Source organism: Apodemus sylvaticus, chromosome 14 (assembly GCF_947179515.1).
Source record: "Apodemus sylvaticus chromosome 14, mApoSyl1.1, whole genome shotgun sequence".
NCBI classification, from domain to species: Eukaryota; Metazoa; Chordata; class Mammalia; order Rodentia; family Muridae; genus Apodemus; species Apodemus sylvaticus.
The window spans coordinates 81415433-81441011 of record NC_067485.1 but is presented as its reverse complement, the minus strand read 5'-3'; the positions used below and the strand labels follow the sequence as shown (position 1 = coordinate 81441011).

Genomic DNA, 25579 nt, shown 5'->3' with positions numbered 1-25579 from the left:
CCTCTGGAGAGCACTGAGTGCTCTTCCTGCTGAGCTAACTCTCCAGCCTATTTATTTATATTTATGATTTTGAGACAGTGTTTAGTAGCTTGAATGAGCTATACAGCTACTGGACTTCGGATCCTCCTGTCTGCATCTCTGTGTTGGGATTGCAGGGATGCCAAACTTTTTCGGTGCCGGGATCCAGCCCAGCTTTCTCATCCTTGCTAGACAGTCACTTTTAACAGCTGAGCGACATTGTAACTTATTTTGCATTATTCCTACATTGTAACATTTTTTGCTAGATTCTGGCTGTCTTTACAGCTTGTTTCTAGTTGATGGCATTGGGAGGCCTGGGTCGGGATCTGTTCCCTAGAAGACAGAGTCTGATACAGCAAACATGATGGGTGCTGTCCGTGGCCTGGACCTGTTTCCCAGACAGTGACCTGGGGCTGACAACCTTGGCCTGGGACTTCCACAGTTTCCATATGAAATTCCTTGTTCAGATCGCTATTGGCTGGCTTTCTCTTTGGTTGCGAGGCCTCTGTTCCTGATGGCCCTTGTCTTTCCTGTCCAGTGTTCAACGTGGGAGAATATCGGCGTGAGGCTGTGAAGCAGTACAGCTCCTACAACTTCTTCCGCCCTGACAATGAGGAAGCCATGAGAGTCCGAAAGTAAGCCTGAGGTGCCTTGGGTTTTGTGCATGCATGCACACCTGTGTGTGTGTGTGTATGTTTGTGTATGTATCTGTAACTGAAGAGAACCTTGCATGTTCCTTGGGCACTGTCCACTTTTAAAAGTTCCCTTACGTGTGTGGGTCTTTCGCCTGTGTGCATGTTAGTGCCCGGTGCCTGGGGTGGCCAGGTTGTGATCTACCAGTGGGTGCTGGGAATCAGACCCAAGTCCTGGAAGAGCAACAAGTGCCCTTAACTGCTCAGCCACCTCTCTAGCCATTGGACGCGGTTTGGCAGGTCAGTGAGCTCTGAGAACCCGTCTTTCTTTAGACTTCTAGTGCCCAGGACTTGGGTCTGATTCCTCCTTCTCCTTCTCCTTCTCCTTCTCCTCCTTCTCCTTCTCCTTCTCCTTCTCCTTCTCCTTCTCCTTCTCCTTCTCCTCCTCCTCCTCCTCCTCCTCCTCCTCCTCCTCCTCCTCCTCCTCCTCCTCCTCCTCCTCCTCCTTTCTTCCTCCTCCTCTTCTATATAGCTTCTGAGGAACAACTCAGGGTGTTGTACTTGAAAAGGCAAACACTTTACTATGGACTGAGCTACCTTCCCACCCTGTGGCTTCCCTTGTTTTGAAGCTGGGTTCTGTAAAAGGAAGAAAAGGCCAGCCTGCATATTGGCGGCCATCAGACTGAGATAGTATTAGGACAAGTCTCTTGGCCTCTCTGTGACTGGCTGTTTTGATATTCTCCCAGAAGTACAAACTGAGCCACCCTGAGATACTTCATCAGCTGCCACAGACCACGAGTGAGCAAAGTCCTTTTCATTGGAAATTATCAGTTTGCATTTGCAAAAGAGTTCCTTAAACTGCAGGTGACAGGTGGTGCGCCTCAGCTCTGCAGGGTGCTGGAGTCAGCTGGCTGTGGGAAGGATCCTGATGCCAGGAACAGCCCCAGGCCTGTCCAATGTCACTCTCTGGGTCTGCCTTAACATTCATTTAGATTTTATTACTATTGCTATTAATTTCATTTATTTTTGTTTTAAGTGATATTTGTTATATAATGCTGGCTAGCTTGACACTACCTTATATAGCTGGATTGGCCTCACCCTCAGATCTGCCTGCCTTAGCCTTCTGAGTGCAGATATTATATGGGGATTGAACCTATGGCTTTATGCATGCTGGGCAGGCACTCAATCAAGTGAGCTGTATCCCTTCCCTGGGTTGGCACCAGTTCTTAAAAAGCTCCCCGGTTTGATTAAGCTGAGCACGGTGTATAGTCTCCATATTCCAAGAATTCTGAAGGCTAAGGCAGGAAGACTGCAAGTTCTAGGCCAACCTTAGTTATAGAGTAGGTTCAAGGCCAGCCTGAATGACTTAGTGAGACTTGGGAAAAGGGGTTGCTAGTTAGTGGTAGAGCACTTGCTTGTGTGTTCAAGGCCTTGGTTTCAGTTCTCAGTACCACAAAGGACAGAGAAAACAAAAACGAAAAAGGAAGACGAAGCATGGTAACTCCTGCCTGTAATCTTGACAGTAGAGAGACTAAGGTGAGGGGCTTGCTGGGAGTTTGAGGCCAGCTCAGGCCTCAATGCCAGCCCGGACAGCATAGCTGGATCCTACATGAAAAAAAACAAAACAAAACAAAACGATCCAGAAAACCAAAGGCAAAATATGGGTGTTTCTCAGGGAAATGGATCCCATTGAATAGTCAGGCATGCTGGCCGCCTCCCTCAGCTGTGTGGTCCTGTCTATGCTCGTCCTTGGGCTGGAGGCTTGTGGACCTAATAAGGCCTGGCCAGCAGTGAGCATCTTGGAACTGGAACCTCAGTGTGTGTCACGGGGCATGCGGCTGCTTAGCTGGGCCTGCCCTGACTAGTGCTTTCCTTCTTGTGTGTTTGCAGACAATGTGCCTTAGCTGCCCTGAGAGATGTCAAAAGTTACCTGACAAAGGAAGGAGGACAGATCGCAGTAAGTCTGGGGGGCACAGGTACCTCTGTCCTCATTGGCCCAAGCAACAGAGTAAGGTCAGGGACAAATGCCTCTGCCCTTAAGGCCTGAAGGAGCAGGGGGCCAAAGCAGCTCAGGACTCAGGAGGTATCTTGGGATGGAAGTTGGGACATAGCTGTCACTCACCTGTGCAGTGGGCATCTGGGCACCACCTCTACTGTGTTGCTACCAGCCACCATAGCCAGGGGCCATTTCTGGGTTCCTCCTTATATTTTACTGCTTGCTAGTCCCCTCCCCCTCCCCTGCTATGCCTAAGAGTTGTAAGCAGAGGGAGATAAGGGTTGTCTGGGAGCACCCTGGAGAGGTTAGGGGGCAGGGCACACTCTGAAAGAGGGATTTAGGACTTATTCTGGAAACAATGAACTGAATTCCTTGTGGTTTGGGTAACTATTATTACCAGGTTTTTAAAATTTCTTTCTTTGTTTATTTCTTTGTTTCCTTCCTTCCTTCCTTCCTTCCTTCCTTCCTCCCTCCCTCCCTCCCTCCCTCCCTCCCTTTTTTCTTTCTTTCTTTCTTTCTTTCTTTCTTTCTTTCTTTCTTTCTTTCTTTCTTTCTTTCTTTCTTTCTTTCTTTCTTTCTTTCTTTCTTTCTTTCTTTCTTTCTTTCTCCTTCTTCCTCTTTATCAGGTTTTTGATGCCACCAATACAACTAGAGAAAGGAGGCGCATGATCCTTCATTTTGCCAAAGAAAATGACTTCAAGGTGAGCCAATCCCGCCTCCCCCTGCACACTGAAAGAGGAAGGCAGGTTGGGAGTAACTGATTGCCCAGCTCAGGGCTTCATGCTGCCCTGAGTTGTTGATACAGGTCTCACTCTGTAGTGGAGGTTGGGTGGATCTCCCTCTGTAGTGGAGGTTGGGTGGATCTCCCTCTGTAGTGGAGGTTGGGTGGATCTCCCTCTGTAGTGGAGGTTGGGTAGATCTCCCTCTGTAGTGGAGGTTGGGTGGATCTCACTCTGTAGTGGAGGTTGGGTGGATCTCACTCTGTAGTGGAGGTTGGGTGGATCTCACTCTGTAGTGGAGGTTGGGTGGATCTCCCTCTGTAGTGGAGGTTGGGTGGATCTCCCTCTGTAGTGGAGGTTGGGTGGATCTCACTCTGTAGTGGAGGTTGGGTGGATCTCCCTCTGTAGTGGAGGTTGGGTGGATCTCCCTCTGTAGTGGAGGTTGGGTGGATCTCCCTCTGTAGTGGAGGTTGGGTGGATCTCACTCTGTAGTGGAGGTTGGGTGGATCTGACTCTGTAGTGGAGGTTGGGTGGATCTGACTCTGTAGTGGAGGTTGGGAACTCACTGTGTAGCTCAGGTTGACTTCAAACTTGTGGCAACCCCTTTGCTAAGTGTTGGGATTGCAGGCATGAGCCCGGACTCAGGGCTAGTTACCTATGTTTTGCTGTCTTAAAACAAGGTTTTCCTTGGGGTGGGATGCCTAGAAGCTATGGAACACTCCTTCCCTGGGGGAGGGGGAGGGAGAGGGCCCTGGCCATGCAAAGTTAGTGTTTAATGAAGTAATACTTTCCCCAGTGCCTTTTCTTTTTTCTTCCTTATTAATATTTTTGGTTAGCAAATAGAGACAAGTGTTTCTAGCTCTAAAGCACAAAAGGTGTGTGTGGGCATTTTCATACATGTGTATCATTATACGTTGTTCAATATTTTCCCTCTCAGTTTTTCTTGCCCCCCTCCCTCACTTACTGGTCTTCATCTGCTCCCCAAATAGTTCATCTGATTTTACTTTTGAAACAGGTCAGGCTCCTGGGGCTCCTGGTCCGTGTATTCCTTTAACCTGTGTCCCACTTCTGAATCTAGTCTTCCTGTTCTGTCATGATACCCCCCACCCCTACCCCCACACACATTTAAATTTAGATTTTGCATCTGAGAGGAACCATGCAGTGTCTGTCTGGTTCTAGCTTGCTTTACATATCAGCGGTCATATCCTTTCCTGCTGGTTTCTGTCTATCACAGTGAGCTCTAAGCCGGCCCTTGCCTGGGCTGATTTACATTCCTGTCCTGCTTCCTTCCCCCAGACGTTCTTCATCGAGTCTGTCTGTGACGACCCCACTGTTGTGGCCTCCAACATCATGGTAAGACGATTAGCAAGCCCTGTTTGTGTGTGGCTCCTCCCTTATGCCAGGAGGTCATTTGCAGTCCTGGTGGGAGCTCAGGGCAGGGCCTGGACCGTAGGTAAATCCGCAGAAGCAGATGACCTGCCCAGTGTGTGGATGACTGCTGTGGACACTGGGCCGGCAGAGGGATACGGGGATATTAAATTGGCACAGTCTGTGACCTGGACCTGCTCTTGAGTGATATCCAGGCCCTTCCCAAGGTCGTAGAGGGCAAGCCACAGTACACAGTCTTGTTTGGGACATAGTGGATAAAGGAAACAGACAGGGAGTGGTTTAACCTGGTGTCAGAAACCTGCAGGCTGTGGGATGGTGGAGTAGTCGGGGATGATTGGCAGCCCATGGCTTTATACAGGGGAGGCCAGCCAGCTGCTCAATTTTGCTTTCCAGGTCCTTGGTAGGTAAGAAGGCCTTTACAGGAACGAGATCCTTAAAGGCTCAGCATGCCGAAGGCACAGGTCCCAAATTTGGGAAGAAGGGGTGTAATGCATGCCCCTCCCCCCAATTCCAGTGTAGAGTGTAGCCTGTCTAGAGAAGTCACGGTCAGTGGCTCCACTGTTTGATGAGAATTATAAAGACGGCCGCTTTTTTAGTTTTTCTGTGTATGCGCGGTGGGGTGGGCACAGTGAGAAGGTGGCTGGTGGGTCAGTTCCACGTGGCAAACCTCCCCTGACCTCCTGAGCTGTCTCACTGTCCCACAACTTGTGTCTTTAGATTACTTTCTTTTCAGCTTTGTCGTCATTGTCGTCTTTGTTGTTTTTTGAGGCAGAATTCTCCCACTGTAGCCCAGCCTGTCCTGGAACACTGTGTGACGGCTCAGGCTGGTCTTATATTTGAGGCAAGGCTTCTCCTGCCTTGGTCCTCCACTGCCCTGGTGACGGATGTAAATCTTACTCCTGGTTTCCAGTCTAATCATAGTGGAATAGGACATGCTTATAAAGAAAATCAGTTTTCATAGGTAGGAGATGCAGGCGGTATTATTGCCTACACATATCTGTCTGTCTATCTTCTGTCTGTCTGTCTATCATCTATCTTTTATTTGTCTATTTTTCTATCTTCTATTTGTCTATCTTTGATTTGTCTGTCTGTCTATTTTCTATTTGTCTATCTATCTTATATTTTCCTGTCTATCTATCTATCTATCTATCTATCTTCTATTTGTTTGTCTGTCTGTCTGTCTATTTATCTATCTATCTATCTGTCTGTCTATCTATCTATCTTCTATTTGCCTGTCTGTCTGTCTATCTATCTATCTTCTATTTGCCTGTCTGTCTATCTATCGATCTATCTATCTATCTATCTATCTATCTATCTATCTATCTATCTAATCTATCTTCTATTTGTCTGTCTCCATCCATCTATGCATCCATCCATCCATCCATCCATCCATCCATCTCTTATTCAGGGACAAGGTATCACTGTGTAGCCCAGCCTGGCCTTGGACTCAGAGCTCCCTGAGTACTGGAATCACAGGTGTGCACCACTACACCTGGCTCCAAATAGACCTTTAAAGGGGTGCTAAACAATTGTAGCTCCTTTCCCTGGTCTTCCTCTCCAAGGCGGTGGGGATATTTCAAAGCATTTCTGAGATACAAGCTCATACTTCAGGGAGAGTGGGTCCAAAGGAAGAGGCTCAGAGTTTGAGGAAGTAGAAATGCTGGACCCACAGAGGGCTTCGCATGGTACAGCTGTGAGATTTTCCCCACTGAGCAGTCACTCCCTTACTAAGTTAGGAGTTTGTCTAATACTAGCTTTCTATTTATTTCATATACTTCCAGTCTTTCAGATTAGTCCAAGGAATGTGTGGCCTATATTTCTATTTTAATTATAAACTTCACATAATATATAACTGACCTTACTAGCTATGTTCAGTGGGCAGAACTGCAGCATTAAGTACATTCAGACTCTTAGGCAGCCATGTTTGTGATATGGCTTTTTGGTAGAGTGCTTGTCTACCATGCACAGAGCCGTGGGTTCAATCCCCTGCACTATACAAATTGGGTGTGGTAGTAAATACTTGGAATCTCAGTGCTTGGGAGGTGGTGGCAGGGAGATCAGAAATTCAAGGTCATCCTTTGGTATGCACTATGATAGATGAGAACCTGTCTCAAAACAAAACAGAACAAAAAAAGTAGGAACCTCCACCATCCCTCTCCAGGGTTTTCTTCTTCCTGTCTACCTTACAGTTGTGGGAGGAAAAGATTAACAAAATTCCAAGGGCAGACATGATGGTGCCTGTTGAATAATTTCAGCACTTGTTGGTCAGAGAGAGAGATAGGAAGGTTTGAGGATATCCTGCTCTAAATAGCAGGTTCCCGCCCTGCCAGGACTAGATAGTAAGACTTGGCCTTGCAGACACAAGTCAGAGTTTCCTTAAAATGTACCTGGGTTTTCTTTCTTTCTTTTTTTGGGGGGAGGGGCATAATTGCCCAATCACTTGTCCCAGAAGTGCAGCTCTGAGGTGTAGGCACCAGGTCTAGCGAGATGTCACCGCACAGTCCTGCACAGGTGAATCGTGCTTCTGTTGGAGCAGATAGAGAAGTCCTACCCGAGATCAGTGTCTAAGCAACACTCAATGTGTCTTTTGTAATTCACCTAAGGCCTGTTCTTTGTGTATGTTCGTAGTTCTGCTGAATTGAGGGTCAGGCTCACTCAGTCATTGGCTTGACCCACCTAGATGTCTGGGGTTCCTTGTGGGGTCCATGTGGGCTTCCTGTGTCTGTCCTTCATGAGCATCTTCCTGGTGCAATCGTGAGGCCAAAAGGCCATGAGTCAAATTTCCCGACACCGGTTCTTTTTTTTTTCCTCTTATATGCTGGGCAGGATAATCTTTATTCCGAGACTTTTTGGGCTTTCCCCGTTTTTTTGAAAGCCCAAATCCTGCTTGGTCGAAGCAGAAAGCCTTCCAGTGTGACTCATCAGACTGCTCTTTGTGGTGTTACAGGAAGTTAAAATCTCCAGCCCAGATTACAAAGACTGCAACTCGGCAGAAGCCATGGACGACTTCATGAAGAGAATCAATTGCTATGAAGCCAGCTACCAGCCTCTTGACCCTGATAAATGTGACAGGTGATTCCCAGAAGATACCTGGATTATCCACATGAGGCCTCTAAAACAGCTCCCAAATATGTCTATAAACTCTTTAGAAATGGCCCCACCCTTTGGTGGAGGAGCCTTGGGCAATGGGTGGCTGCTGGGCGAGGGAGGAGAGACCCTCTCCTTTGGCCACATGGTGACTACTGGCTCCAGGGGATGGACTCACATCCATGTGTAAAGGACTTGCATTAATCAGACTCAATGGGTTATTAATAATAAAACTCATGGAATGAGGAAGATTAGGAGCAGTTGGAGGGAGATAGTGGTGGATGGGTAGGTTCAAAATGAGGGAGGGACAGCTGCTTTCCTAGATGACTGCAGTTCAGTTCCCAGCAACCAGAGCCGGCAGCTCACAACTAATTGTAATTCAAGCTACTGCGTTTGCATGCCCCTGGCTTCCACGGGTTTCTGCACTTAAGTGCAGGTATCCACTTGGACACATGCACACATACATTTGTATAATTAAAAATTATAAGAATAAGTCTTTAAGTTGGGCGGTGGTGGTGCATGCCTGTAATCCCAACACTCTGGGAGGCAGAGGCAGGTGGATTTCTGAGTTCAAGGACAGCCTGGTCTACAGAGTGAGTTCCAGGACAGCCAGGGTTACACAGAGAAACCCTGTCTCAAAAAAACCAAATCCAAAAAAACCAAAAAAAACCAAAAAAGCAAAAAACCAAAAAAAACCCAACCAAACAAACAAAAAAAAAAGAATAAGTCTTTAAAACGTGTAGATGTATTAGAGTGTCTTTCAATTACCCTCTACCTTAAAAAGATTTACTAGGATATTTATTGTTTGTTTGTTTGATTGGGTCTCACTATAGCCCTACCTGGGCTGGGACAAGTTATATAGATTCGAGGATCTGCCTGCTCAGTTTGGGGATTAAAGGTGTGAGCCACCATGCCCAGCTAAGATCCCCCTGCCCCCTGTGACCCAAACATTTATGCTTTTATTTATTTGCTTGTGTTTAGGTTTTTGTCCGTCTATGTGAGTGCATGCATACTTACACACCACAGCACACATGTGGAGGCCAGAGGACAGCTTTTGGGAGCCCCCTTTCTCTCTGTCCACCTGGCGAGCCCAGGGGATCAAAGCCAGGCCGTCAGACTTGGTGGCAAACACTTCCACTCTTGAGCCATTACGCTGGTCCCTCCAGGAACTTTTTGAGACAGTTGCTCACTGGACTCGAGCTCACTCAGATGGCCAGGCCGCCTGGCCAGTGAGTTTCAGCTCCTGTCTCCGCTTCCCCAGCTCTGGGACCATACTGTGCCCTGCTTAAAGAAGATATATTTGAATTTTATGTCTGTACATTCTGAGAGCCGTCTCTCCAGCTGTACTACCTGGCTTGAACAGCCTGCTTGAGGGAATCGTTGCTTTGGGTTTATTCTCTGACTCCTAGAGAAGACCAACAACAGTCACTGTTAGGGGCCCCCGGGAAGCAGATATTCTAGAAGCTTGCTAGGCCCAGGGTGTGAGGTCTGGAGGGCTGTGGAGGCCTGAATGGTGGTGTCTTGGCAGGGACTTGTCACTCATCAAAGTGATTGACGTTGGCCGGAGGTTCTTGGTGAACAGAGTGCAGGACCACATCCAGAGCCGAATTGTGTACTACCTGATGAATATCCACGTACAACCCCGCACCATCTACCTGTGTCGGCACGGCGAGAATGAGTACAACTTGCAGGGCAAGATTGGGGGTGACTCAGGCCTTTCCAGCAGAGGCAAGAAGGTAGAGGAGAGGAGAGAACATGGGGCTAGGGAGCAGGGGTGATTGGTTGCCTCCTTGTTGTAGAGTTGAGGGTCCTTGGGTGTTGTGTGTTTCTGGCTGTTTTTGCCTTACTGTATATTTGCATGTGGTGTTGGTGTGTGTACGTGTGAGTGTGGACCAGAAGCCGGTAGGTAGACTCAGGCCGCTTGGACTTTGGTAAGGTTTGAGTGGCTTTGGTTGTTGCCAGGCAATGACATAACGTAACCTATGAAAGGAAGTGGAGTTTGTATGACCTCTGCCTCCTCCCGCGTTCCCTCAGTTCGCCAATGCCCTGAGCAAGTTCGTGGAAGAGCAGAATCTGAAGGACCTCCGCGTGTGGACCAGCCAGCTGAAAAGTACCATCCAGACGGCGGAGGCCCTGAGGCTCCCCTACGAGCAGTGGAAGGCACTCAATGAGATAGATGCTGTGAGTCCCAGGCCCGTGCAGCTGAGGGGAGGCCTGGCAGGGCATGGAGAGGGCTCTCGTGGGTCCTCTGGGATCCTGGTGGCTCCTTGAGACTCCCCCCCCCCCCCACACACACACCTTCACTTGAGGTGGCCCTATAGGGAAGTTTTATGGAATGAATGTCTTTCTGACAGGGTGTGTGTGAGGAACTAACCTATGAGGAGATCAGAGACACCTACCCTGAGGAGTACGCATTGCGTGAACAGGACAAGTACTACTACCGCTATCCCACAGGCGAGGTGAGCATGGGTCCCCGTCTCCTGTCTGCTGGTCTTTCTTTGTAATGGTCAGGGTCTGTGCCATGTGTGTATGGGGATGGCTGAGAGAAGGCCTTGGGGGCCCCCAGCGGGATCAGGCGAATCCCTACAGGATCTCTATACCCCGCCCCAGCGTCCATCAGTTCTGCAAACTCATCTCTACTACTTCTGTGGACTCTAAATCTCACTAAAGAGAACCTTGTAAAAACCCTAAGGGAAGTGCACTGTGTTTCCCACACTTAGAAAAATGAGAACTTATGTATCCATCTGTCTGTCTGATGACATGGGATAGAGCCAAGAGGATGGCTAGTGACTGACTACAGACCCAGGCTTTTCCCTGCATGGCAGGTGACACGGTAGACTGGCTGGCCTTGATGTCAGCTGGCTTGCACCGGGGTTAGGCTGATGTTGGTGAAGGGAATGACTGAGCAGGATGGAGTGCGCTGAGCCGAGTGGTACTCTGGGAGTTCAGCCAGGTGGCTGTGTTGACACCTAGTGGGTGTCCTTCTGAGCCTTTGTCATAGTTCCCATTCCTGGTGGGCCACCATGCTGTCTTCTGGCCTCACTCTGGCCTTCTCTCACTGGGACTCCAGTCAGGAGAAAAAGCACAGAAGAGTCGGTCGGTGTGAGGAGGACCTTGGCTGGTTTTTTATGTTGCAGCTTTGTGCCCATTGTATAGCTCTGACCTTCCTTGCTTTTGATCCTGTCTTAACCTCCCCATTGCTGGCATTACAGATGCACACCTCCACACCTGGCTACATTTTTGTTGTTTGACATGGGGTTTTTTTTTGTTGTTGTTGTTGTTGTTGTTTGGTTTTTTGGATTTGGTTTTTTCGAGACAGGGTTTCTCTGTATAGCCCTGGCTGTCCTGGAACTCACTCTGTAGACAAGGCTGGCCTCGAACTCAGAAATCCGCCTGCCTCTGCCTCCCAGAGTGCTGGGATTACAGGCATGCACCACCACCACCCGGCTTGACATGAGATCTTAATATGTAATACAGGCTGCCTTGAGTTTGTAGCATTCCTCTAGGCTTCAGCCTTCTGAGTGCTGAGGGTTACAGACACACCCCGCCTGTATTTCAAAAGGAAACTGCAGATTCATTAGCAGACAGTTCCTCACTCCTGACCCTAGTGACCACAAATCCCTTGTCTCTAGAGATGACTGTGCTGGGTGGTGCACAGAAGGAATCTTTCAGTGTATTGATGGCAATACTTAGTGTCTTCCACCTGACGTACAAAGGTTTGCGGTTCTCCCATGCCGTGACTGTGTCAGGATTTCATTTCTATTAATGGTTGCCTGGGTAACAGTCTGTGGTAGAGTTTGATCTTTTGGCAGCATTCAAGAAGAGTAGGGAGGGGAAGGACTTCGGAGAGACAGGGTTGCAGGCTTTCCTTGTGGCCCTAGGAGTATGGCATCCAGTGCAGAACCGAATACTCACGAGGATGGATGTGTGTGCGTGCGTGCGTGCGTGCGTGCGTGCGTGCGTGTGTGTGTGTGTGTGTGTGTGTGTGTGTGCTGTGAGCTGTCTGGTGAAGGCTGCAAGCGATTGCCTGGCTCTTCTCTGCCTGTCCCCTGCTAACGGGCTGTTGTGTTCCTGTGTGCTCAGTCCTACCAGGATCTTGTCCAGCGCCTGGAGCCCGTGATCATGGAATTAGAGCGCCAAGAGAATGTACTGGTCATCTGTCACCAGGCCGTCCTGCGCTGCCTGCTAGCTTACTTCCTCGACAAGAGTGCAGGTATTGAGGGAAGTCGCCGATCCGGTAGGGAGGAAGGAAGCGGGCCCCTGAGTGTAAGCGGCGGGGACCCCTGAGTGCAAACCGCGGACCGTCTCTTCTTACTCCGCTTGGCTTCTGAATCTGGGTCTGCCCCGCAGCCTGCTGAGGGGTCTGTATCCGCTCCCTGTAAACAATGTGATGTCTGGTGGACTTCATCGCTGTAATCCAGCCTGGAGAACCCCGAGCCCCCACGTGACCAGGGGCCTCTGGGTTAGGCAGGAGGCTCTTGTGCCTGGGGATGGCCCGAGTTCTCCCTCTGCTCCAAGTCTCTAAGTATGGTAACATGTCTCATTTCAGAGGAGATGCCATACCTGAAATGTCCCCTGCACACTGTCCTGAAACTGACACCCGTGGCGTATGGTGAGTGGCAGCCCCCGCTGGGCCCTGACCCTGGGGTCTCCTGGTGGCTGGGGGGCTGCGGAGGAGGAGGAGCTTTCTAACAGAAGCTGTCTTCTCTGTCCTTCACCTTCAGGGTGCCGTGTGGAGTCCATTTACTTGAACGTAGAGTCAGTGAGCACACACCGGGAAAGGTCAGAGGTGAGTTAGGCTCTGGCGCCCTGGGGCCTTTGAGAAACGCTGGGTCTGGCTTTCTTCTGGAGGGGTCCCACTGAGTTTCTTTGGCACCTACTGTGGCAGCTCCACATCTCTGTTCCTAGCCTGTCTTTCCTGTGGCATCATGAAATCTATTCATTTTCTTTCTGTCTACAATCTCTCCCTCTCTCTCTTCCTCTCCCTCCTCCCCCATTCTGTCCTCATTTCTACTTGACTGGGCAGAATGGCGTAAACAGAGGGTTACTTCCTTCTGTCGATCATAGCCCTGGCACAGTAGCTGTTACTACTTCAGGGCCTTCTCAAAAGCACCAGGGCCCGGCTCAGACGGGATCAGACAGGCAGCAGCATTATCCGCATGCCCTTAAGTTCATGGTTAGCAGAGGTCTGAGATCGGAAGAGGGCTGGAGGAGGGGCCTCCTACAGCACAGCCAAGGGCAGGCCTTAGGAGACTCAGTACCTGGCTGCTGTTGTCTTCCACCTCAGGGAGGTCTGAGGTTTTGGGGGGAGGGAGTGTACGGTCATGTTAAATCCCCTTACTGGGCAGATGGCGTATCTGTCCAGGTCTGTGTTGTGAAAGTGGGTTTAAATTTGCTTTATGCAGGCTGTCAAAATACAACACTTTGCCAGTGTAGTCAGACCTTCCTCTTACACCGAACTTGACTTTCTGTCTGTGGAGTCCGCAAAACAGGTGACTTACCCATCCCTAAGGAGCTTGGCCGGCAGACGTTGGTAGGAAGGGTACATGGATGGGGTGTCAGCCTGTTCTCTGCCCTGCTTGCACTGTGGACCACACCAGAAGAGGACTGTGTCCCTGGGCTGCCTAGCCCAGTCTCCTGGCCCCGCCCCTCTTCACTTAGCTGAATGAAGAGAGGCCTCACTAACCCTGGATTTAGACATGAGACGGGCTCCACGGGCCTCAGAATACTTGCTAGCACTGGGGCTGAAGATGTCCTGAGCTCTGAGGTGCTGGGCCAGTCTTTGGACCCCAGGGGCCCACTCTCCTGTCTCGTCATCCATGCTTGGAAGGCTGACATCTCGTCCTGGAGGACAGACTGCTGCCTGTTTTCTGCATCTTTGGCCTCCTAGACTGAGGCTGGGTACCTGGCCTCACACCTCTGGGCGAGCACAGAGTATTAGTATTCCACAGGCGCTTGTGTGTGCTGCAGACCAGGTGGAAGGGAGTTAGCCTGATACCTTTCCCCTCCCATTCCTGAGATCTCCTGAGATCTCTCCTGGGCCCTGTGTGGGTGGGGTGACTGGGAGTTAACATTCTTTCCTCTGACCCCTTCTCTGCTGTGGTTGTAATTATTCTTTCTTCCTCTGCTTTGCACATAGCTGGAAGTTCTGTGCCAGTAGCAGCTCAGGTCAAGGCCACTCACCTGGGTGTCCCTCTGGTTGTGCCCTTACAGATTTCAAGAGGAATTTATGTGTGCGTGTGCGCGTGCACGTGGATGTGTGTGTGTGTGTGTGTGTGTGTGTGTGTGTCTTCTCTACCTACCTCCCCACTCCTTGTAACTGTCACCTTCTCTCTTTTGTCTTTGTCTGCTTAGGATGCAAAGAAGGGACCTAACCCGCTCATGAGACGCAATAGTGTCACCCCACTAGCCAGCCCCGAGCCCACCAAAAAGCCTCGCATCAACAGCTTTGAGGAGCATGTGGCCTCCACTTCTGCTGCTCTGCCAAGCTGCCTGCCCCCGGAAGTGCCCACGCAGCTGCCCGGACAAGTCAGTGATCCTGCTTTAATTACTGCCTACAGGGGAGCGTGCAGAGGGGAGGTGATCCCCGTACCCGGGGCTCTGTGTCGTGTTCGCCAGTGAGGATGAGTGCCCGTGTGATGTGCAGCCGGCGAGGTGTGTGGCCGTCTATTGTATGTGTCAGGCAGAACATACGGCGTCCTCTCTGAACTCTTTCCTTGTCAGCAGTGACTGTGTGCCTCCTTTCTGAGGTTGTGGTCTTTATTGAACAGAATCAGGCAGAGTACAAGAGGCTGTAAAATGCCCCCGTCCTATTATATTTGTGAGTACTGCTTCTAGAACAGTCTACATTCTAGCAATCCCCAGTCCAGGAGTCTGTACTTTCCATAGGCCTGATGTCTTGTCTTTCCTCTCCTTTGCCGTCACCTCTGACAGAAAAAGGCTGAGGTCACACAGAAGAGTCTACCTTCTTTGCAGAGCCAGCATAGACCTGTCCTCCTAGAAATAGCCCAGATGGGGGAGGCAGCTGAGTTTAAAGCTCTTTCTGTGCAACATTGGAGACCTAAGAACCCCCTTCAGATCCCCAGAACCCAGAAGAAGCTGAGAGCAGAGACACATGCCTGTAAAGTTATGGTTGGCGAGATGAGAGGCAGAAACAGTAGACTTCTGGGAAGAAGCTCACAGGCCAGCTAGCCTGGTCTACATGGAGAAATCCCAGCATAATAAGAGACCTCCTTTTAAAGAAAAGGTGGAAGGCTCCTGAAGATTGACATCTGAGGTGCTCCTTTTATGTCCACTCATGGGGTAATTGTGTTTACCTGCACCCCTATACTTGAGCGCTCATGTACATGGTACGTGTACACACACACACACAGAATCAGGCAGCCAAGACAAGCCTCTTCACACAGTGGGTAGCTGATCAAAGTAAAAATAAACAGAAGCCAGGCGGTGGTGGCACACACCTTTAATCCCAGCGCTTAGGAGGCAGAAGCAGGCGGATTTCTGAGTTCGAGGCTAGCCTGGTCTATAGAGTGAGCTCCAGGACAGCCAGGGCTACACAGAGAAACCCTGTCCTGAAAAAACAAAACAAAACAAACTATAAATAAATAAATAAACAGAAGTCAGCAAGATTCACTCCTTCACTAGCTTGAAAGCTCAAAGGCTGAAGAATTTGGCTGTTGAGCATTACAATTTGTTTTCAGGAAACCAGTCCTCCAAAGATAGCCGAGGACCTTTGCAAACATGAAGTACTAGACCTTGCCCCACGCCTGGGTGAATTTCAGCTCAGTGCTAGGCCAATGCTGGCTGTGTGCCGCCTGCCAGCTCTCCTGTTGCCCCCGAACTTTAACTTCCTAAGGGTTGGGATGAGGTCCAGAGAGAACCCTGTGGCCTCCAGAGCTCATTTAATTATCCTAGGCCTGCCTCGGTTTCCTAATCTGTGGAATTGGGGAGTAATATGCCCTACAAAAAGTGGGACAAGGGGATTTGTGTTGTCTGTATAACTTGGGGTCTGGCACAAAGCAATGGTTGGGTGCGGTGAGATGATAGTCTGTAACTTACGGTCATTCTAGCTCTGCCTCCTGAGTGTAGGATTATTTTGTTTTGTGGAGGATGGGGTCTCATGGTGCATAGAGACTAACCTCAGGCTCACTGTGTAGTTGAGGATAACTTTGAATTGATTCTCCTCCCTCCTTCCAGGTGCACTGCCATGTCTGACAGGTGGACTTTAATGTCCAGGCTCAGTCTCTTTAGCTTAGGAAATGGACACAGGACTGGTAGGGAGACGCTAATAGATATTCCTTTAGGTTTGAGAGTTTTCTAACTGCAGCCAAACAGATGGCTTCTCCATCTCACTCTATCCTCGTGCATTGTGGGAGTTTTCTGTCACAGATGCTCAAGGGGATTAACCTGGGCCAGGGGCAGGTGACATCCAGAACTACACTGATCTGTTCATGGGGGGGGTCACTGGGAAGAGCCTAGCCTTGTCCCCCACTTCATAGATGCCTCTGGCTTTGTTAGGGCAGCCTGTTAGGATTGCCTCAGGAACAGATGTCTGGGATCTGTTGGCCGGGTTAGACATTGGAGGCGTGTGGGGTCCGACCCAGCAGCTGCCATCTGGCCTCCTGACTGACTTTCTCTCCTTACCTTGTCTCCCTGCAGCCTTTGCTAGGGAAAGCCTGTCTGTAAGTATTTCCTTCTCAATGATTCTCTTGCTTGCACTCGACGCTTGCTTGTTTGTCTGTTTGCTCTCCTGCCTATTGAAGTATTTCGGAGGAAGACAGTCTGAGGTTGCCCGTAGAGGAGAGAATTCCCAAGGTTTATAGAGAAGACATGCAGAAAGGCAAAACTCACCATGTCCAGGACACTCCAATGCCATCAACCATAGGGTGCTATGCCCCATTCCCTCTTGGGGTTCTATGCTGTATCTTCTTCATTGGTCATAGGCAGGGCCTTGACATAATGCCAGGTCTCCCTGGTAGGGTCAGCTCTCAATGCTGAGGTCTTGAGTCTAATGCTTACTGTCCTTGCCCTGTAAGCTCCTCCCCCAGAAGAGCAGCCTTCCGTTCTGAAGACAGTATTTATCCAGAGCCTATAGCCAAGCGTGTTTTGTTGCCATGGAGCTGTCCTGGCCTGTCAGTCCTGCCAAGGGACAGTCTGTGAAGACATGCATGTAAGGACTATAGCTGGGGATCCCACTCCACTGTGTCCTCAGTGCACACCTGACTGCAGTGGTGACAAGCTTGGGTCTGGCATTAGGGAGAGCTGTGTACCTCACAGAAAACGGGACTGTGGTCACTCTTTGTGTCTCTGGTCCCTTAACTAAGAGATGGGCAGGACACAATCCTTGATCTGTTTAACAAAAATGACCTGCATACCCACAAACTGGTAGGCAGTAGAGACAGGCCTCAAACAGACCTTGGGCCCCAGAAAGCTGCTTTCTGCTTCCTTGCAAGCTAGTGGAAAAGCCCAGGTACTATGTTTCTGTTTCCAATTCTTGGAGCCTGAGGGGGTCCCATGAGCAGCTGCCAGTCTCTGGGTTGGCTCCTGCGGGTTCCCTTGCTGCCGCTTCCCAAGGCGAAGGGAAGGAAGGCATGGCCGTTAACTTCTCTCTCTAAAAGGCACAATGTGCTCACTGTCTCATGTCTATTGTGGACTGCTTGGGGACCAGGGGCTCTCCGTGCAGAGCCTTTGGGTTTGAAACCTTGTGGTTCTGCATTTATGCGGATCCTCCAGAAAGCACTTTTCCTGCTGGGAAAAGGCCACTCACATCCTCTGCCACACTGTTGGATTCGCCTTAGAAATGGCCAAGTCGGACTTTTACATTTCTATGGAGAATCTAATAGTGCTTTTTGGCTAGAGTGCCTGTAGTTAAGCCAAAATTTCTCCCATAAACTCATCCCTGCCCCTGACTATGGTTGGATTCTAATCTGGAGACCCAGCATGTATAGCCCAGCCTGAGACTGTGACCTCAGATCCTAGACCATTAGATCTATGAAGTCAACCCTGACCCTGATACTACGATTAATCAATGATGGTTTTATTGAAACAGCACCATCTTAGTCCTAGCTAGCTGGAATTTACTGTGCAGCCCAGGCCTCAAATTTAGTAATCCTCTTGTCTTCCCCTTCTGAGTGCTTGAATTACAGGTATGCATGTACCACCCTCCTTGGCTTCCAGAATTTATTAAAAGCCAGGTCAAACCAACATTACCACCGGACTTTGGAACATTAGGCAAGTTAAGACAGTTTTAGGACTTGAGCTTCCTTTCCTCATCTGTAAGTGGCGATTGCAACTCTCTAGGGAGCATTGTTAATGAAAATATGCATAGACTCATGGCAAATGGCGAGTCCTGGTGGGTGATGGCCGGCGCCTCACTGCTTTGGTGCTCTGGCCTTCCATATGCATGAAGGTGGCCCTCCGTTCCCCTGCTCTGTGCCGCTGGGTTTTTATTTCTCACAGCGGCTGGAGTTCTCAGTCTTGAGCTTGAGAAGCTCCAAAGGCCTGAAGCCCATCATCTTGGTCTCCCAATAAAACTAAGCTACGTGCAGACACTCTCCTCAGTTGTATCTTCCTGGGGGACGTTGCTCTGTTCGGGACCAAGGGACCACCTGCCTTTCTCAGTGCATTTTACATCTTAAGATTACAGACGCACACTCACGCGAGAACACCACTCAGGCTGACAAGGTGGCTCAGTGGGTAGAGGGATCGCCTAGCGTGCAAGAGGCCCTGAGTTTGACCCCCCAGCACTGCTGAAAGCAGGCAAGGTGGAATGCATCTATAACCCCAGCCCTCAGGAGGAGGCAGGAGGATCAGAAAATCAAGGCCAGCTACGCCACAGAGAGTTTGAGGACAGCCTGGGCTAAATGAGACTCGATCTCGAAACTAAACAGAAGATGCTAGAATCGGGTTTTGTTTTCTCCTTTCCAACCTGTTTCCTTTTTTTTTTTTTTTTTTGTTCTTCTGCTTTTCCTTCCCCACTATGCTTGAAAGACGAACTGTCTGTCACATTTTTTCAAAGTTTTCTCCTTACTAACCTGGGAAAGGTAACTGAACCAGTGCATGTCGCCGTCTCTCCTCCTGCGTCCTAGTCCTGCATTTCAGCCAAAGGGCGTCTTAGTTTGTGTACAGTTGCCCATTGTGGTGTGTGTGGCTCGTGTCCCTGCTGGATGGTCTTTCAAGCAGTGAATTAATGTGGGGTCCTTTCCCATGGGTGTCTGAGGAAATGATGTGGACTCTTCGTTATTTCTGTTGCTTTGTCATGTTGGAATGCCTTGGGCCTGTGGTGTGGCAGGGGAAGTTGTATTCAAGGCGAGTGCTTAATATTTTAAAGGGAACTCGATACCAGCGAAGGCGTTGGGACTTCTTTCTAGGGGGTGCATGGGTCTAGACCCAGCAGACTTGAGTGACAACCTCCTCTGGGCCTCTCTTGTGTGTCCAGCCATCCCCCTCACCTCTTGCCTTCTGCGGAGCTCTGTGTCCAGACTTGAGACTCAAGTGTAGCTAAGTGCAAGGCTCTGTTAGCTGTTTCCAGAGAGGAACTGTGTTACTCCAGACAGTTCCCGGTTGGTTTTGACCTGGCTGTGACCAATGTGGCAAGCTCTGTGTCATGGAGAGTAGCCTTCAGCTCTGACAGGGAAGGGTGCATGACTTTCCTATTTGTGCCTCATGGTCCTTTGTCCTTTGTCTGACCCTGGGAACAGCGGGCTTCCATGTCACATGCCTGTCCCTCTCTGTGCCCTTCAGGCTGGAATCTGGCCCAGTGCTGAGCAGAACTCTGGCCTATTTCTCTGGCTTCCTCTATAGCCTGGGGTGTTTTCTGTCACGTTCCAAGTCCGGCTTGGGCTCTCCTCTCATTTTGGGATCATCCGCAGCTAGGGGCGTGTTCATTTGGGGAGTTGTGGGGGTGTCTTGTGGCATGACTTTAAGCCTTCTGCTTGAGAAATGCAATCAGCACCAGGTTCTGACGCTCTCCTCCCTCTCTCTCCTGAAAACAGAACATGAAGAGCCCCCGGAGCGGTGCCAACTCTTTCCAGAAGCACTAAAGCAGAGCCATGGGTTCCATTCCGTTTCCACAGCCTGCCTTGCGCCTGCTCATCTTCCTGAAGCCAAGTGATCCCAGGACTTCTGGTCTGGGGGAGAATGGAAGTCTTCAGGTTAAAGAATAGCAGCCCTTCCCCCCGCTGAGATGTTGGGGTGGCAAAGACAAGACAACTAGGGAGTTGTACAGATCCCAGCTTCCTGTGGCAAAGCAGCAGACCTCCCTACGCTCTGTCCTCTTGTGACTTCCAGGGCTGTCTGACCTCACAGACCCTTCCAACGCTTGGGGAAGGCTATAGTACTAGAGGAGGTGAGATCAGACCCCTAAGTGGGGGACCTGGACACCACCGTGCTGTTTTGTTTTGTGTCTTTGGATCCTGGCCTGGCATGTTGCTAGCCGGAAGACGAGAGTGGCAGAGAACCCTGAGATTCGGAGTTAGGCCCCACTTGTCTGAGGCTCGGGGACGACCACGCATTCTCACGTGGCTTTTATGCATCTTGGCCTAGGAAGAGGCCTCAGAGACAAGGGACTTGGGCGCATGCTGCATTGGATATGGGGGAGTCTCCTTCTGAGGAGGCCTTGAGCTGAGGCCTACTGGTCAGCTGAGCAGTGACAGCTCTTCCAGGGTATCAGTGATACTCTGGCTCTTCCACACGCCTTCTAGGTCCCAAGTTAAGGAACAGACTGGTTGTGTCAGTGGAGGGAAGGATTTTGCTGAAAAAAAAATAACTAGGGCCCCTTCTTCCCAGAGGCCCTTAGGCCTTCTGCTCTTCATCCTGGGCCTGGAGGCACCCGAGTAGATTCTGTGACTGGCTGTTTGTTTGCACTTTTTCATCTTTCTTTCCTTCCTTCCTTCCTTCCTTCCTTCCTTCCTTCCTTCCTTCCTTCCTCCCTCCCTCCCTCCCTTCTTTCCCTCCCTCCCTCCCTCTCTCCCTCTCTCTTTCCTTCCCTCCCTCCCCACACCTCACTTCAAGAACCTAGGCTGCTGGCCTTGGAGGCTTGCAGGCTGGACGGGAGGAGTTGGGGTGTCTTCAAGATGGGGAGTCTTAGAGCCTTCAGCTTCACTCACATTGTTCAAGAAGGGACAGTGGCCCGAGGGAAGCTTATTTCAGGCCGCCCGCTCACAGAGCTGTCCCCATATTTTGGCCAAGTGTCTGTTGCTGTATGCCTCACACCACCATGCTGGGCATCACAAGGAGTTCCCAGGAGTCAAAAGCGTCCTTGTCAGCTTTATAGTGTTGGCGACATTTTTGCATGGGTTGAAAGTAGCGCTAATGTCTTTGTCTTTGCCTGTCTTGTTTCCCCTTTGTCCACCCAAGTTGTGGGGGAGGACAGGGTATCCCAAGCCTGGAAGAAACCAATCAGAAACTCAGCAGCGCTGGCCCGAATGACCCTTCATGAGGGGTGCTGCAGAGCCTTGGCCGAAGGCCGCACTTTACTTCCGGCTTCCTTCCTGTGAGTCCAAGGGACCCTACCTTTCCCAGCACAGGGGACAGCAGGTCCTGGGGTGACACAGGGCATGCTTCAGACACTTTCAAGTCACTTTGTGTTTTCATAGTTAACCACTCAAGCATTCGGCCCAGTCCACTACCCTTTAAATCTGTGGTTTCTCTCCATTTAAAGACTTGGACTGTTTTCTCTCTGTGACTTGAGTCTTGACAAGGATATATGCGCTGCAGACTTGGGTTGAGTGTGTGCAGGCTGATAATACCTTGGACTTGGGGGCCTGCTGCATTGCTTGTCAGGGTGGGTGGGGGTGGGGTGGGGAGCAGGATTGGAACTGTGTAGCCCAAACTAGCTTCAAACTCACAGCCATCCTCCTGTCTCAGCCTCCCAAATGTTATCTGTTCGGGTTATAAGCACGAGCCACCACTGTGCCTGGTACTGTGGCTTTGTACCCGGAGGTGGTTTCTTAGATGCCTCCTTCTGACCACATCCATTTTATAGTTACAGAACCAGCTCTTACAATATAGAGACTCTAAAGGCTGAGACAGGTAGGGGCGATTACGTGTGGCCATCTTAAGTCAGTGCATGAGGAGGAAGCTTTGTCCAGTGTGATGTCACATTCTATGAACACCTAGGAATAAGATCAGGCCCAGGAGCTATTGGAGCAGGTGGAACATGGCTTCTTCCTTCAAAAACCAGTGGCTTGCTGGACGGGGTGGATAGCATCTTCCACTCTCTCACCTGAAATGACAAAATAAAACTGGGACCAATGTTTTTAACTTTGCATATTTGTTTGGGGGGTAAATTTCTCCCCTTTCCTTCAACAACGGGCAATACCCTTGATTTCTGGGGAAAAGAAAAACTGTTGGAACCACGCCAATGATATTTTCATTTGTAATACTTGAAATTTATTTTTTTATTATTTTGATAGCAGATGTGCTATTTATTTATTTAATATGTATAAGGGAGCCTAAAACTAGAAAGCTGTATAGATTGGGTTTAATTGTTCATTGGTTTGGGGCCTTTCAATGTGTGAATGATGACTTCTTCATGTTCTGTGTAATTGTCTCTGTCAATGACCTGGGAAGAAGCTATGCAAGCTTTTAAACAGGATACGCCTTTCAGAAATTTGTATATTTTGCAGTTGTAAGAACAATAAAAACCTGGTTGAGATATAGCGGCGGAACTTGCTTCTGAGTCTTCTGTGGGCATGAGTGTCAATTTTCCTTCTAAGCATTTAGTGTGTGTGTTTGTGTCAGTCTGTGCTTGTGTGTGTGTGTTAGTGTGTATGTCAGTGCACACACACGTGTGTGTGTGGGGGGGGTGCACACGTGTAGGGGTCAGAGGACAGCTTGGTAGGAGTCCATTTCTTCCAGCCTCCAGAGGTTGAGCCCGGACTGCCAGACTCATCAGTGCCTGGGCCAGTCAGGCATTTTACTGGACCACAGGGTCTTTTATTGGGATTTATGGCCAGTGCACCTCTCAGTTCCTTGCAGAACCCTGTGTTATCTTCCTTTAAACAAGAAACAACAGACTGTAAAGTTTATATATTTGGGAAATAAAAAATGTTAATTTTAAATGAATAGGCTTTTGTTGGTTTTTCTTTTTCTTTTTTTTTTTTCTTTTTGGTTTTACAAGACGGGGTTTCTCTGTGTAGTCTTGGCTGTCTTCGCTCTGTAGACCAGGCTGGCCCTGAACTCAGAGATCAGAGGACCTGAACTGCCTGCCTCTGCCTCCCGAATGCTGGGATTAAAAGTGTGTCATCACTGCTGGCTTTTTTTTTTTTTTTTGAGACAGGGTAATTATATATATCCCAGGCTGCCATCAAACTTGTGATCTTCCTGTCTCAGCCTTCCAAGTGCTGGGTTATAGGCACACAGCACCACACCCAGCCTAGACTCCACTCACAACAAAACCATGTTTCTGTATGTGCAGGGGTGAGTGTGCCCTAGCATATATGTAGAGGTCAGGACAACTACATGTGTTGATCCTGGTCTATCAGTTTCTTTGAGACAAAGTCTCAAGGATACTGAATGTGCTAGGTTAGCTAGTCCACAACAGGGAGATTTCCAGTTCTCCATCCATCCCTCTCACCCGCTAATCCCCATCTCACCCTAGAGGCACTGAGATCCAGCTTTATGTGGGTTGTGGGACTCTGAACTCAGGTTGTTAGACTAGCACTGCAAGTCAGCGTCCTCTGTTCCCTGGAGATTGAATTTACGGACTCACAAATGCTAAGTGCTGTGCCCTGATGTTTCTCACCAAGCTCAATGATCCACGTAGTGGAAGAAAACCAACTCCTACCAAATGCTCTGGTTTTCACACACACGTGCATGCCTGTGACCCTGCCCCTGTGTCAGCATGCCTGTGACCCTGCCCTCCCCCCAATCCTGCCCACAAATAAATGAGTTTTCAAACTTCAGTAACTTCTTTATTCTTTTCATAGCCAAAAGTTAAGGGTTTGGTGTTTTTGTTTGTTTTACCCAGAGTCAAGCAGGAGAAGGTGTCAGATGCTTGCTCAGTTTTATTTTATTTAGATGCTTTTTCCATTTTTCTTAGTCTAAGATCCTTGCCCTGGGGAATGGTTCCTCCGACAATTAAAAATTAATCTTCCCACATAACAAAGATAATCTCTAACAGTCATGCCCAGTTGATCATCTCCCAAGTGAGTCTGGATTCCATCAAGTTGACAATACCAACCACCACACTGTCAAGGGAACAAAGACAGTTAATAGGAAGATGGGAGCTTTAAAATAGGGGATGGTTTAGGTGGGGCAAGAGGAAAATATGCTTAAAGTATATTATATATTTAAATGAAAATGGCATTTCACAAACCAGGACCATGTATTACTATGAACACATGCCAATTAAAATATCAGACAAACAAACAATAGTCTGATAAAAAACAAAACAACTTGGGGCTGGAGAGAAGGCTCAGTGATTAAGAGCACTGACTGCTCTTCCAGAGGCCCCGAGTTCAAATCCCAGCAACCACATGGTGGCTCACAAGCATCTGTAATGGGATCTGATGCTCTCTTCTGGGGTGTCTGAAGACAGCTACAGTGTACTTACATATAATAAATGAATAAATTAAAAAAAACAACCCACAAACATAGGTTGATGTGAGTTATATGATACTATGATCAACGGTCCCCTCTACCCTAAAACAGTTGACCACGTTTTCCAGTATGGTTCGTTAAATAATTTCAAGGAAAGATACTCTCAGCTGTCCTTGATGAAGAGGTGGAAGAGGCCAAGAGCCAAACGAAGCATTGCTCTTGCCAGAGGTTTTGGCTGAGCATGGGGCAGGAAGCACTTGGTCCAAGCCATCTAGACTCAGTTCCCAGTAAGACAGTATCTTAGTCAGGGTTTCTATTCCTATACAAACATCATGACCAAGAAGAAAGTTGGGGAGGAAAGGGTTTATTGAGCTTACACTTCCATATTGCTGTTCATCACCAATCAGGACTGGAACTCAAGCAGGTCAGGAAGCAGGAGCTGATACAGAGGCCATGGAGGGATGTTCCTTACTGGCTTGCTTCCCCTGGCTTGCTCAGCCTGCTCTTTTATAGAACCCAGGACTACCAGCCCAGGTATGGCACCACCCACAATGGGCCCTCCCCCTTGATCACTAACTGAGAAAATGCCTGACAGCTGGATCTCATGGAGGCATCTCCTCACCTGAATCTCCTTTCTCTGTGATAACCCCAGCCTGTGTCAAGTTGACACACAAAACCTGCCAGTACAGATAGAAACTTGCAATCTCATTTTCTTTATGCCACTTCCCTCCGATGAACGTCTCCAGGCAGCCACATGCTTACCCCACACTCTTACTCCATCTGACTCACTGAAGGCTGTGCATCTTACTGTCTGCCAGAGCTCCTGGCCGTGGACACCAGTCTCTGCCTTTGGGACCGAGACTGTTCATTGTTCGTTTGCCTCGGGTGATGTATGCCTTGTCTGTCTGAACAATGCCCTTTACCCCATAGCTAGTGGGGCCTTGTTTGGGGCCGGCCCTGACTATGCCAATGTGCACTGATCAGCCCTTTTGACCTCTCTGCTGGGATCTCAGCCAAACCGGATTATGCCTGAGTAGTTAGATGCCACAGCTCATCGGTTTGAATTCAGTCGTTTTAAATCAGAGTTGCACAACACTGTTGCCTAGCAAGATCTCAGCCTGGGAGGTTGTGATTTTTGATGTATTTATTTAAGTGCATTATGTGTGTGGTGTTATACACGTGTGTGTAGCGGCCAG

General features: G+C 49.3%; 1 protein-coding gene across 4 annotated transcripts in view; it reads left to right on the top strand.

The window, feature by feature from the left end:
* Positions 1-22501, top strand: part of Pfkfb3 (6-phosphofructo-2-kinase/fructose-2,6-biphosphatase 3) — an 89983-nt gene extending 67482 nt beyond the window's left edge. For 2 of the 4 annotated variants that reach the window (XM_052157686.1, XM_052157685.1), the window contains exons 3-16: positions 557-653; positions 2541-2607; positions 3273-3347; positions 4662-4718; positions 7702-7826; positions 9370-9577; positions 9876-10022; positions 10196-10300; positions 11925-12054; positions 12391-12453; positions 12566-12630; positions 13247-13333; positions 14196-14369; positions 19835-22501. In XM_052157686.1, the coding sequence (XP_052013646.1) occupies positions 557-653; positions 2541-2607; positions 3273-3347; positions 4662-4718; positions 7702-7826; positions 9370-9577; positions 9876-10022; positions 10196-10300; positions 11925-12054; positions 12391-12453; positions 12566-12630; positions 13247-13333; positions 14196-14369; positions 19835-19882 (1448 nt within the window). In that variant the 3' untranslated portion in view covers positions 19883-22501. The remainder of the gene's footprint in view (positions 1-556; positions 654-2540; positions 2608-3272; positions 3348-4661; positions 4719-7701; positions 7827-9369; positions 9578-9875; positions 10023-10195; positions 10301-11924; positions 12055-12390; positions 12454-12565; positions 12631-13246; positions 13334-14195; positions 14370-19834) is intronic. The other 2 variants (XM_052157687.1, XM_052157688.1) reach the window with 2 other exon arrangements.
* The last annotated feature ends 3078 nt before the right edge of the window (positions 22502-25579 follow it).